The following is a 13,976-nucleotide window of genomic DNA, read 5'->3' as shown; positions in this document are numbered from 1 at the left end:
GTGGCAGGATTCCCTTTAGTGGAACCGTGGAGTCTTAACTACTGGATAAGCAGGGAAGTCCCAAATCATGTACTCTGAGTCTGAACATTCAGTGTGCTGCCCTCATCTTTGTTTCTCCTCTCTCCTACTTGTGCTGAGTCTCTCAGTTGTGTGCAACTCTTTGTGACTCCATGGACGGTAGCCCGCCAGGCTCCTCTGTCCATGGGATTCTCCAGGCAAGAATACTGGAGTGGGTTGCCATGTCCTCCTCCAGGGGATCTTCCCAAGCCAGGGATCAAAGCCAGGTCTCCCGCATTGCAGGCAAATTCTTTACCATCTGAGCCACCAGGGAAGCCCAAGAATACTGGAGTGGGTAGCCTATCCCTCCTCCAGCAGGTCTTCCCAACTCAGGAATCGAACCAGGGTCTTCTGAATTGCAGGTGCATTATTTACCAGCTGAGCTACCAGGTAAGCCTTACCAAAGGGCAACAGCTACTCTTGGTAGCTATTAAAAGTTTATATTACTATAAACATGGAGCAACAGGTTGGCCAGTACTGATATTGACAAACCCATGGAGGAGAGGAGAGAAGTCTGTCTGGAGTAGATGGGAAGCACTTTAAAAAGAAACCCAGACAAAACACATCCCAATTATTTGAGAGTTAAACAAATCTTTACATTCGATGACTTCCCTGGTGACTCAGATGGTAAAGAATCTGTTTGCAATGTGAGAGATGCAGGTTTGATTCCTGGGTCAGGAAGATTCCCTGCAGAAGGAAATGGCAACGCACTCCAGTATTCTTGCCTAGAGAATTCCATGGACAGACGAGCCTAATGGGCTCCACGGGGTCACAAAGAGTCGGACTAACACTTTTACTTTCATGAACGTTGAGTTATATAAGTTGTTTACATATGATATATATTATCCCTTAAAAACTGTACATAAGAACTTTTCTTCCAAAGAGGAAATATGGATGAACAGCAGGCGCATGAAATGATGCTCAATATCACTAATCATTCAGTTCAGTTCAGTTGCTCAGTCATGTCCGACTCTTTGTGACCCCATGAATCACAGCACGCCAGGCCTCCCTGTCCATCACCAACTCCCGGAGTTCACTCAGACTCACGTCCATCGAGTCAGTGATGCCATCCAGCCATCTCATCCTCTGTCATCCCCTTCTGCTCCTGCCCCCAATCCCTCCCAGCATCAGGGTCTTTTCCAATGAGTCAACAACCCTTTGAATGAGATGGCCAAAGTACTGGAGTTTCAGCTTTAGCATCATTCCTTCCAAAGAAATCCCAGGGTTGATCTCCTTCAGAATGGACTGGTTGGATCTCCTTGCCGTCCAAGGGACTCTCAAGAGTCTTCTCCAACACCACAGTTCAAACGCATCAATTCTTTGGCGCTCAGCCTTCTTCACAGTCCAACTCTCACATCCATACATGACTACTGGAAAAACCATAGCCTTGACTAGACAGACCTTAGTCATCAGGCAAATGCAAATCAAAACCTCAGTGAAGTATCACCTTACAGCTGTCAGCATGGCTATCATTAAAAAGATCACAGATCAGGACTTCCTTAGTGGTCCAGCAGTAAAGACTCCATGTTTCACTGCAGGGGGCATAGGTTTGATTCTTGCTCTGGTAACTAAGATTCTACATGCCACATGGTGTGGCCAAAAAAAAAAAAAGGAACCCTCATTGCTGTTGGTAGGAATGGAAATTGGTGTAGCCACTGTGGAAAATAGTATGGAGGTCTCTGAAAGAACTAAAAATAGAACTACCACATGACCCAGCAATTCTCCTGGATATATAACCCCCTAAAACCTCTGACTCAAAGAGATACGAACCCCAATGTTCATAGCAGCATTATTTTCAACTGCCAAGATATGAAAGCAACCTAAGCATCCATCAACAGACCAATGGATACACAATGTATGTACTGGAATATCCACAATATATTAGAATACTACTCAGCCATAAAAAGAGTATAATTTTGCCACCTGCATCAAATGCACTTGGAAGGCATCATGTTAACCGAAATCAGACAGACGAAGACAAATACTGTACGATATCACTTATATGTGAATCTAAAAAACACAGCAAAAATAAAATAAAAACACAGCAAACTAGAGAATGTAACAAAAAAGAATCAGACAGCTATAGAGAACAAAATACTTTTTATGGGACGGGGGTAATATGGGGTTGGGGGGTGGTGAGTGGGAGGTACAAACTAGTGGATGTAAGACAGGTAACAAAGATATATTGTACAACACAGGGAATATAACCAACACTTTTATTAGAAATTACATAAAAAGTAAAAATTAAAAAATTAAAGTCAGTATTAAGAATGTTTTGTCTACACAGTGAAGGCTTTACCCAATAATAAAAGAGAGAGACTATATGGAGATTAAGGTTACAAGAAAACAACAAATTCTGGAGACAGATCTATAAAGAAGGGACAAGAAGAAACTATTTGGAAATTTTACCGAATTTTGCTAAAAATAACATTTGACTATCTGCCTTGGCCCCTGTGTCATGTGGAGGTCTCAGCATAACTAGTTCCATCCACACTGGTCTCTATTCATTTCCATCCATAGACATCAGGGGCCAGAACAAGAGACACATGTTCTGCGGTAGCTTGGATACCTCCCTACACATACCCTCTCTCCTTTGGCAACCTCGAGCTAAATCCTTCTGATGTCATGGGGGGCTTACTTCCTCAGAGGTGAAAGCTACTCATTTACTCAAACCGTAAAGCCAAATAGTTAAAAACAGAACTCTCTGGAAACTCTGCTAACAGCTGAAGAGTCATCAAATTAAATTGGTACTAGCAGGGGTTGGGGTAGGGAGCTTCCCTGGTGGCTCAGTGGTAAAGAACCTGTCTGCCAAAGCAGGAGCTGTTTAGTCGCCCAGTCGTGTCCAGTGCTTTATGATCCCATGAACTGTAGCCCACCAGACTCCTCTCTGTGGGATTTCCCAGGCAAGAATATTGGAGTGGGCTGCCATTTCCTTCTCCAGCCAATGTAGGAGACATGGGTTTAATCCCTGATCTGGGACGATCCCCTGGAGAAGGAAATGGCAACCCACTCCAGTATTCCTGCCTGGAAATCTCATAGACAGAGCAGCCTGGCAGGCTACAGTTCATGAAGTCGCAAAAGAGTCAGACACGACTTAGTGACTGAATAACAACAAGCAGGGGTAGAATTGCCATATAAATGTAAATGATGTATAATTTAAGAGTTCTGTTACCCATAAAATAAATTACTGATTAAGTTCTCTATCTAGAACTTCTCCCCACCCACCACCCTCGTCTGTGTTATTTAGACTAACATATTTCCACTGATTTGGAGCTTACAGCAACTTAAGTAATTACACTAACAAGCAAAAATAAAATAAAAAATTACTTCCCTTTAAGATATCATATGGAGAAAACCCTGTTAAAATCCTGAAGCCATGTTTGATGGTGAATCTGCTCACACTCTTGATTTTATTCCCAGTTAAATACATTCATAAAGCAAACTCTGTTACATAACACATTTAAAATTCAAACAGGTTGACAATGTAAACCTTTATGACATAAACAGCACATAACATTCATGAAAAGCTGGTGGTCAACTCTCATCTGAGATACAGAGAAAGAAAGGGTTTATCCTAAAGCCATACTATTTATGTTTAATGTACCTTTTTTGTAAACTTATATTTGAACATGGGAGAGTTACGTTTAATTTCCTAGGAGTCTGGCCCATTTTGAAATCTGCTTTAAACAAATTAAAGGTTCCCCAGTCAAAATCATTGTTTCTCTGTTTCCTGATGGAGAACAACATTCATATATGAAAAGTAAAGGAAGCATTAAAAAACATACTGCTTTTTTTGATACTTTTGTCTTAGGAATTATATCACTCAGTCAACATTCTTTCCCTGTGCCAGAAATCAATTGAAAGGCTCAGAATACAGGAGGAAATGACGTTCTAGAGTAAAATTCTGAAAACGTATTCATATAATTTCAAGTACAAGAGGTGCCCCTGAGAAGCTAAAAAAGGAGGGTGATTCGGTAATAACAGTGCTGCTCTACTTGAGTCAGGACAGCACTCCCTCTGAAGTAACAGCCGAGTTGAAATGAAAACAGTAAGTGGGAGACTAAGGAATTCACCTGCAATGCACGAGGCCTGGGTTCGAACCCTGGGCCAGGAAGATCCCCTGCAGAAGGGAATGGCAACCCACTCCAGTGTTCTTGCTTGGAGAATCCCATGGACAGAGGAGTTCACAGGATCGCAGAGAGTTGGACAAGACTCATGACCAACACTATGAATATGAATGAAAGGAAGATACGAGAAGAGGGAGGCATTCTGCAAGAACAAGGCAGAACAAGAGGCCTGGAGTGCAGAGAGGATGCGGCAGAAAGAAGGCAAGGGTGCCCAGAAAATGGCAGGAGATAGGGAGCTGAAGATGGAGTGGGCAGGGCTCGGATCAGGGAGGGCATGAAAGCTTCAAGATGTGGTTTGAGTTTAATTGAAGGCATAACGGGAATCCATGGGAAGATTTTAAGATGAAGAGTGATTGATCAGATTCATACTTTAGCATTTTTATCATTATTTTTTTTGTTGCACCCCGTGGCATGTGAAATCTTTTTTCCCCAGCAAGGGATTGAACCTGCACTCCCTTGAACTGGAAGGGTGGAGTCTTAACCACTGGACTGCCAAGGAAGTCCCTTATTCGTACTTGAAATGTATCTCTCTGACTGCTCTGCGGGATGGTGGATGGATCAGGGAAGGTGAGAAGTAAGGAGACTAGTTATGAAGAAGCAGCTGGTGATTCAGGTAGAAAGCACATAAGGGCTGTAGCAGCCGAGCTGAGAGACATGAGAGCTTACAAAGAGGTTTCTGAAATGAAGTGAAAAGGCAATGCTGGGTTGGATGTGAGAGATTAAAAGGAAAGAAACCAAGGAAGATGGGCAGGTTGTTGGCCAGAGCAAATGGACAATGGTGTGTGCTGAGATGGGGAAATGGTGGGGAATGGAAACCTAGAGTTTAGCTGTGAGCATGTAATGGCAACCCACTCCAGTGTTCTTGCCTGGAGAATCCCAGGGACAGAGGAGCCTAGTGGGCTGCCATCTATGGGGTCGCACAGAGTTGGACATGACTGAAGTGACTTAGCAGCAGCAGCAGCATGTAATGCTGGAAGTGCTTACTGAAACACCAAAGGGAAGGTGCTGAATAGGCAAGAGGGTATCTGAGTATGAGCTCTACAGAACTTTGGGCCATTTAGACATTTTGAAGTCACGAGTCTATAGACAATGTCCAAAGCCATGGGAAAGGATTAGTTTATATAAGGAAAGCAACAAAATGGGGGCAGAGGAGAGCCTGGGGTGCTCAAACATTTTTGAGGGGAGAACTAAAAAAGGGAGATCAGCAGAGGAAGGGATGACAATAACAAGAAGAAAATGAGGTGAGTTTGGTATACCCAAGAGCCAAGCAAAGTGGTTCAAGGAGGGAGTAGCTGCATTCAGTCAAATGTTGAGGCAACACTGATTAAGATGCAAAGTAAGACTTAATTAATCATAGTCTTGGCCAAGGTGTGGGCCATTTGGGATCAATGCAGAAGCCCAGGAGGAGTGGCTACAGTCACTGGAGATGATGGAAGATGAGTGAGACAGAACAGACAACTGTTCAAGGAGTTTCCTGTGAGGGGCAGACACAGAAATGGGACGCCATGGGGTTCTAGAGAAAGTTAAGTGGCAGTCGCTCAGTCATGTCTGACTCTTTATGTCCCTACGCACTGCAGCCCACCAGGCTCCTCTGTCCATGGGATCCTCCAGGCAAGAATACTGCAGTGGGTTGCCATTTCCTCCTCTAGGGGTATTCCTAACCCAGGAACTGAACATGGGTCTCCTGCTCGGCAGGCAGATTCTTTACTGTCTGAGTCACCAGGGAATCCCCTAGGGAAAGTTAAAGGGACAGATAAAGATTTGTTTGTGCTAAAGGAAAATGACTCAAAAGAAAAGGTTGGATAAGACAAATGCAGAAGGGAAAACAGGTGAAAATAACACACATGGTCACAATAACATAAAGACTTGAATATTCAAGTAACTTATCTACTGGGAAGTTGTAAAGGATGGGAAGTGCATATCTATGTTTATGATACAGGGGATGAGGAAGAAAGAGGGTTGAACACAATAGGAAGTCAATAGCTAATACCTTAATACTGAAAGAATAAGAAGCAGCAATTAGGGCAAAAAAAAGAAAAGACAGCCAAGTTAGAAAGGGAAAAATAAAACTGTCACTAGCTTCAGATGACATATGTACAAACACAACCACACTAAAAAACTGTTGGAATAAAGAAATTCAATAAAACTGCAGAATACAAAATGAACATACAAAAATCTGTTGTGTTTCTACCCTCAAATAAAGAATTATAGGAAAGAAGATTTAAGAGAAGAACATTTACAGCTGTATCAAAAAGAATAAAATACTAAGAAATAAACTGAACCAAGGAAGTGAAAGATCTATATCTTGAAAACTGTAAGACACTGATGAAAGGAACTGAAAAAAGGCACAAATAAATGGAAAGGTATTTTGTGCTCGTGGACTGGAAAAAGCATTTGTTAAAAGGTCCACACTACCCAAAACAATCTCCAGATTCACTGCAACCCCTGTCTAAATTTCAACAGTGTTTAAAATATCACAGAAATGAAACGAACAGTCCTGAAGCTTATTGTTGTTCAGTCGCTCAGTGGTCTCTGACTCTTTGCAGGCCTGTGCACCACAACACGCCAGGCTTCCCTGCCCTTCACTCTCTCCTGGAGTTTGATCAGACTCTGCGACTGAGCACGAGCAGTTGTCAAAGTGTCGCACTTTTAAATGTGAACAGAGTCAAGGATCACTAGGCATCTGAAGAAAAGATTTGAGCATGAGCCAGAACCTAAAACAATTAAGTAGTAAAATGAGACCCCGAGATCTAAGGAAGAAAAAACTATAATGTCCTCAACAGGCCACCGTGAGAGATAGCCCATCATGATATTTTATACCAGCAGGAATGGAGCTTCCAGAATGAAAAAGAAGGCTAAACAAAGGATAGGGAATCAAAGGTAAGTTGAATGAATGAAGGAATGAATAGGATTTTTTTCATTCTCTAAGCTAAAATACAACAGAAAATGCCTTCAAAATTTCAAAATTTTGAGGGAAAATAGGTCCAACCCAGATTTCTATACAGGATAAACCGTAATTCAATTGTGTTGGTAGGATAAACTTTGTCAGATATGCAGAGGCTCCAGAAAAATGAGGCAGTACACCAAGAAAAGATATGAGAATACGGAGAAAGGAAATACAAATAGGAGAGAAAAAGGAAATCACCAAGGCTGGTGAAAGGAAGTCATGAAGTGCCAGCTGTCCAGCAAATCTAGATCGAAGCCAATCTAAGTCAGAGGGCACTTAAAAATGAGAAAAGAATGGATGGACTCCTAAGACTGACAGTTCTGTCAGTGTGGGGATTCTCAAGATTACATGATACAAGATTAAACCAAAAAAAAAAAAAAAAGCAGGAGATGCAGGTTCGATCCCTGGGTTGGGAAGATTTCCTGAAGAAAATGGCAACCCACTCTAGTATTCTTACCTGGAGAATCCCATGGACAGAGGAGCCTGGCGGGCTACAGTACAGGGGTTGCAAAGAGTTGGACGCAGCTGTGTACACATGCACACAAGCACCACAGATAATACACAATCAGCCCTTATTTAAACCAACATTGTAACTGGTTGTATTGGCAGGAAGGGGAAAGTGTTGGAATAGTTATGGTTAGGAGATGTGAGAGAGCAAAACTCTCATTTTTCAAAGAAATATAAACAATGACAGCAAATCTAAAACAGAGCGACTTGCCTGGTGGTCCAGTGATTAAGATTCCACACTTCCAATGTCGTGGCTGCAGGTTTGATTCCTGGTTGGGGAACTAAGATCTCATGTGGCATGCAGCACAGCCAGAACAACAACAAATACCATGTTCCAGGCAGAGTTGTAAGTACGTCATATGTATTAATTTAAGACTCTTGCTACTATTATAACCCATTTTATACATGAGGAAACTGGGACACAGAAGTCAACTAATCTGCCAAAAGTCACAATGAACTAATAATAAACCCAAGAATCAAACACCAGCAATATAACCCCACAGGCCATGCTGCCATCTACTCTAACACAGTTCTCAAGAAGTCTTTACACTCTAAAACATGACTGAGCACTTCAGAGACTCTCAATTCATGTGGGTTGTATCTATCAAGAGTATTTCAAGAACTTTTTCAGAATTGTGGACATTTTTCTTTAATGCACCACAAAATTCAATAAAGACTTCTTAAAGGTTAGTTGCAAGGTCAAATACGAAGTTTACATTAGTTTAAAGTTAGTCAAAAGTTCAAGTGAGATCAATGAACTTTTCATATTATGTTATATTAGAATCCATGGGCTTATCCTGCAACTTGAAGGTGTATTTTGCAAGCACCTGTCATGCAGAGAATACTGGTTCACTCAGCTGTGCATATCTTCCAAATGCTGACATATTTTATTATGCAATAATAAAATTATCCAAACATCACATTCATTATTAACCTCAAGGATCCATCAGAAAAGCAGTCACTGGGAAGTTGTGCAGTAAGTTCAGAGTGGTGGTGAATACAAGTTTTTCATAATTTTGATTCTCTCTCAAAAACTTGAATCTTTTTCATTGGGAAGAAATACCCATCTTTCCTTGAAATGGCAAGTTTACTGTTTATTTCTGAGAAAATGCCAGCCACATTCCCAAGTCTGGCTAACCATGTCTGTTTGTCAGATAAATATGATGTTCCATGAAAATAATAGCTAGTTCAACTCACAGCGCCGACAGTCACATCCACAATTTTTCTGGAAACATCCACCACACTTTGGTATGTACTTTGAAAGTGTGTGGTGTCCACTTCCCATTTCATCCCACATAATATTTCAGGGTTGAAAAATTAAAATGGATGATTTTTTTTATTGCTTCATCAAGGAAGTTAAGTGAAACTGGACTTATTATTTCCTGTGAATGCTGGACAGTGATGAAGGTAAAATGACTGGTGCTATCAGCTTTTACACCATGAATGTAACATCAATAGAGTGAAAAAAGGGCCAATTACCATCTTAGTGTTGTTTCAAAACATAATTTTGACCTCATGGGCCTCTTGGATGGGACTCAGTGATTCCCAGGAACCTGCAGATAATTTTTGAGAAGGCTTGCAGTGCACTAAACAGCCTTCCATATACACAGGGTCTAAAACTGAAAGATAAAGAAGTGCCAATAAAAGTACCTTTTAAAATAGAAAGGTCAAGACCAAAAGAGCCACAGAAGGACAAGCCAGGGACTGTCTTTCACCACAAGTCTGCTACTATTTGACTTTTTAGTAGCATTTATTAGTCTAATAAAAATTGGCAAAAACATCTAAAGACTTTCCATCAACAGACAAATACTTAGCTCCTTTCCACAAAGTTATCCCAAATATATTTTATGGGGGCGGGGGGCGACTCTTATCCCTACATGCCAATGCATAGCAGTTATTATTAGACACTTACAGACGAAACATTAAAAGAAGAAGGTTGGAAAAACAAACACTGCCTCAACTCATTACACAAAAACAGACAGGAACTAGACAACAATTGGCAAAATAAAACAGAAAGCACTTCCAGAATGCCATTTCCATACAGCATCTCATAACTCTTACTAGATCCATGCTCAACATCAACATTTCTGCTAAGGTCAAAATCTCTGTAAGACACAGAGAAGATATTCTCTCACCAGATTCAAAACAGATGAGGTACACTGCAGAGCTCCAACACTGTACAAAAGCTTTCTAAACAGCAAAACATCCTCCTAGAAGAATTCATGATGGAACCTAGAAGAACACCATACCTGAGAAGGGGAAGTCTGGGTCAATGAAGCATTCTTTAAACTCCGCTGCTCAGCAACGAAACGAATTAGATGGTTTGTTTCAGGAAGGCCCCGAAGACCAACTGTAGAGCGCCGTCTGGATTTTTTAAGGTAGGGTGATGACTTTTCTGTAATGAAAACTCTCTTTTAAGTTGGAACAAAACAAAAGGCAATCATCAGTAATCATGCGCTGAACACCCCCATGATCCACTAGCCTGAGAGAGAACACGGTAAAAAAGTGATACAGAAATCTAAATGGAAAACCGTAAAGAAGACTGTTCACACATCATCAGTTTTTGGGTAGGGGCCTTTGTTTTGACTACTGATTTATTCCATGCCCTGGAGCTGTGCGCAGAATATAGAAAGCATTTATCAAATAGTTGTGTAACACATTTGAATTAACACATCTCATATTTTGTTTCATATTTCCTGCATAGGATTGGTAAGGGCTTGGACTAAGAATTTCCCTTTATCTGAATTAGTCTAATCTCCAAGGACAATCTCCCCCTTGGCACATACTTGCAAGTTCTGCTATCTCAAGACCATTTGTTTCTCCTTGATACTTGTCTACCTTCAGCACATTACCCTGAATTCCAGCTGCACACCTAAACATACGTAGTAAGTCTAGCTTTCTAAAGGTCTAAGAGCGTTCTTTTTTTCTTTTTTTTTAAAGTTGTGGCATGCAGGATCTAGTTCACAGACCAGAGAGCCAACCTTGGCCCCCTGCAATGGGAGCTTGGAGTCTTAACCACTGGACCACCAGGGAAGTGCCAAGTGGGATGTTCTTGAGAAGGGAGCACAGGATGTTTTCCACTATGGTATGGTCTCCATCATGTGTTATTAAGCTAGTGCCCTTTGGCTTTCAAGCACATTTTTCTCCATAGTTAAATGCTGTTCTCTAATTCCATTCCTATTATTTCTTTCTTCTCCAGCAAAAACAGACTTCAAAAGTGAATTTTATTTCTACTCTGTAAGGGAGATTAGCCAAGGTCAATTTTCTGTTTGTAAGTTTGAAGAGGCATACCCTACTCTTTCAATTTCATATTTTCCTAGTTGTCTTTTAGCTTTCTCTTATTTTTGCTATACACGACTGTTGAATGTATTACTATTTAGGGCATACACCCTCCAGTATTCCATGTGTTGGGTCAAAGAGCAATTTGCACACATATTCTCCAGTTTAAATACAGAACATAGCTGTGAGTCAGGAACAACATAATCTTGGTGCCCTGGGACCCTGATCTAGTACGTTTGAGAGCCAATCAATTTAGACACATAACATGCTAAGCTAGATGGGGCAGGTGAACAGTACAGAGTTTAATTTTTAAACTTTTAAAAGCACTGCAACAAAGGGACAACATTTCTTACCGGAAGAGTTATTTACAAAGCTTTCAGGTGTAATTCCCAATTGCTCCACAGTTACTGTGGAAAAGTTCAAAGGTGATTTAAAAGTCTCTGATGTGTAAGGATTAGGAGTCATTTCAGGTGCCTGCTTGTGGGGAGTTACAAGCTTCCCATTTCCCAAAATGAAAGGGGTTTTTCCTGAAATAGACAACATGTGGTAGAGGTTAAACATCATTAGAAGATAAATATTTAAACCTTTAATTTCACAGAGACAACAGATCTCTACATACCAGCGTTATTAATATGAGACTCCTTGGTTTGAAGGGGCTCGCTGTCTTGTGAACAAGTATCCATCTAAAGAGAGAGAGGAGGAAAAAGAAAAATAACCTCACCTCCAAGATTAATGTGATCTGATTGAGATCCTCTTTCAACACTGAATTCTAATACAATCCATGTTGTTGCTGTTTAGTCGCCAAGTCGTGTTCAATTCTTTTGTGTCCCCATGGACTGTAGCCGGCCAGGCTCTTCTTTCCATGGGATACCCCAGGCAAGAATACTGGAGTGGGTTGCCATTTCCTTCTCCAGGGGATCTTCCCGACCCAGGAATTGAACCAGACAGCTCCTACACTGACAGGTGGATTCTTTTTATCAGGGAAGCCCAACACAATCTACACTGGCACGAAAACAAGTGTCAAAAGACTACTTTAGGATCTCAAATTAAAGAGGAATGGAGGAGACTTCTCTTCGGGACGAAACGAAGCAGACCCCATAAGCCAAGGATTTTCAACCTTAGGGAACATCGGACTCATCTGGGCACTCTGTTAGAGACGCACCTTTTGCAGACTCCCCAATAATTCAGGAGGTCTGCCCAGACCTCAGGAGTTTGCATATTAAAAAGCATGCAGGTGATCCAGTGGAACACACTGCTGAGAAACCCCCCAGAAGAAACAGCTCTGAGGCACTGTGCTGTGCTTAGTCGAGTCCGACTTTGCGACCCCATGGACTGTAGACGGCCAGGCTCCTCTGTCCATGGGACTATCCAGGCAAGAAGACTGCAGTGGGTTGCCATTCCCTTCTCCCGGGGATCTTCCCAACCCAGGGATCGAACCCAGGTCTTCCGCATTGTAGGCGGGTTCTTTACTGTCAGAGCTATCAGGGAAGCCCTGAATCTGCACTAGTCTCTGAAATCCCAACCAGATCACTTGCCTTACCTCCTGTAGGGTTTATTTTGAACGCTACTCCGATGAATGTTGGGGATGCCGTGCCTTCTAGATCTCGGCTCTTTGGTCCTGAAGCATTCGCTTGAGAAAACAACTACCGGCCGTCAAGCCATCCGCAGGGGGCTCCCAGATTCCCCACCCCCAACACCCCAACCTGCGGCCGGAGTCCCTTACATCCTTCCTTCCGCGAGGGCTCGGACCGCCACCCGATTCAAATCGCCGGCCCCGCCTCCTCGGCGTCCGGGCGTTACTCTGCGAATCTCTACGCCGCCGCCACCCGCACGTGTGCGCGCGCACTCCGAACCCTGCCAGGCCTCTACATCGCCGTCCCAGGAAAAGGAGAGGCTTCGTGGGCTCGAAGAGACACCACCACTAGCTGCCGATAACACACTGACCAAAGAGACCAGCTGTTGACCTCTGACCGCAGGGACTACTTTTTGTGAGAGGCTCGCGGAAGATCCCTTCGGTAGTTTTTAAACGCCGTACCCCGCCTTTCGATTGGATGCTGCAAACTTCGAAAAGAATCCTTGGACCAATCAGGACAGAAAAGCTGACCGGCTCTTACCCAATCAGCGAGCCCCAGCCTCAGCCGTTTCCTCTGTGGGTTGGGCGAGGGGGAGGTGCTAAAGTTGGGAGGCGCTGACTGGTTATGGATCACTTCCAGCGCTCCACCGCCTTCTCTCAAACCCCGCCTTCGTATGCAGATTACTTCTACCTGGTGTTGGCTTTGCGCCTGCTCAGTAATGCTTTGAGCCGCCGTTCGGCTCCAGGTTGAGCTCTGATTGGCTGATAACCCTTCCCTGTCGGCTAGACTGCAGCCTCTCTTCCCTCCTTCCACCTGGGCTGGGTTAGAGAGAGCCCACCCAGTGCAAGGGGATGATTGGTTGAGTGCTGCCCTGCGCTGCCCGATGATTGGCGGAGCTTTGAGTCAGTCTGGGAGAGGTGGGGGAAGGGCCCCAGACTGACTGAAGAGCCCAGGGGCGGGGTGGGAAGGAGGACCGGCCAACCTTGGGGTGTGGGACGGAGTGTGCGTGTTTGTGTGTGTGTGCGTGCGTGTGTCAGTAAAGGAAGGAAGGTGGCGAAGGGAGGAGAGTCCGAGTGGGTGGAGGGAGGGGAAGGGCGGGAGAAGAAAAAGGTGGGAGGAGAGACAGGTGGGAGGGTGGCGACTCACTCAGGATCCGGTGGGGGCAACGCAATGAGGCGGGTGACCCTGTTCCTTAACGGCAGCCCCAAGAATGGAAAGGTAAGGGGGTCGGGAGGAGGCGAGGCGGGCCGGGCTGCGGGTGGCGAGGACAGCGGAGTGCGGAGCGGGCTCGCGGGGCACAGGGCTGAAGTTGGGGAGAGGGACTGGAAGCGGGGAGGTGGGCGTGCGCCGGGGCGGGGGGCGTCCGGGAGGAGGCCGACCTTGGGTCCCTGAGGCCTCCTCCCCAACCCCGGGATCCCTAGCCCACGCCTGCCCTTGGACTCCCCAGCTGCTCTGGGGACCGGCGCAGTTCAGTTTGGGCTTAAT

The 13,976-nt window shown here is 43.8% G+C and overlaps 2 protein-coding genes across 3 annotated transcripts in view; one reads left to right on the top strand and one right to left on the bottom strand.

Moving 5' to 3' along the window:
* CDCA2 (cell division cycle associated 2) overlaps positions 1–12,707 on the bottom strand; it is a 40,814-nt gene extending 28,107 nt beyond the window's left edge. The window contains exons 1-4 of the mRNA XM_040243318.1: positions 12,458–12,707; positions 11,537–11,600; positions 11,271–11,444; positions 9,888–10,033 (exon numbers count right to left, since the gene is read on the bottom strand). Of these exons, the coding sequence (XP_040099252.1) occupies positions 9,888–10,033; positions 11,271–11,444; positions 11,537–11,600 (384 nt within the window). The 5' untranslated portion in view covers positions 12,458–12,707. The remainder of the gene's footprint in view (positions 1–9,887; positions 10,034–11,270; positions 11,445–11,536; positions 11,601–12,457) is intronic.
* A 709-nt stretch (positions 12,708–13,416) lies between these two features.
* Positions 13,417–13,976, top strand: part of KCTD9 (potassium channel tetramerization domain containing 9) — an 83,503-nt gene continuing 82,943 nt past the window's right edge. The window contains exon 1 of one of the 2 annotated variants that reach the window (XM_040243317.1): positions 13,417–13,709. In XM_040243317.1, the coding sequence (XP_040099251.1) occupies positions 13,662–13,709 (48 nt within the window). In that variant the 5' untranslated portion in view covers positions 13,417–13,661. The remainder of the gene's footprint in view (positions 13,710–13,976) is intronic. The other variant, XM_040243316.1, reaches the window with a different exon arrangement.

Source organism: Oryx dammah, unplaced genomic scaffold (genome assembly GCF_014754425.2).
Source record: "Oryx dammah isolate SB20612 unplaced genomic scaffold, SCBI_Odam_1.1 HiC_scaffold_1, whole genome shotgun sequence".
NCBI lineage: Eukaryota > Metazoa > Chordata > Mammalia > Artiodactyla > Bovidae > Oryx > Oryx dammah.
This window is presented reverse-complemented; position numbering and strand designations above follow the sequence as displayed.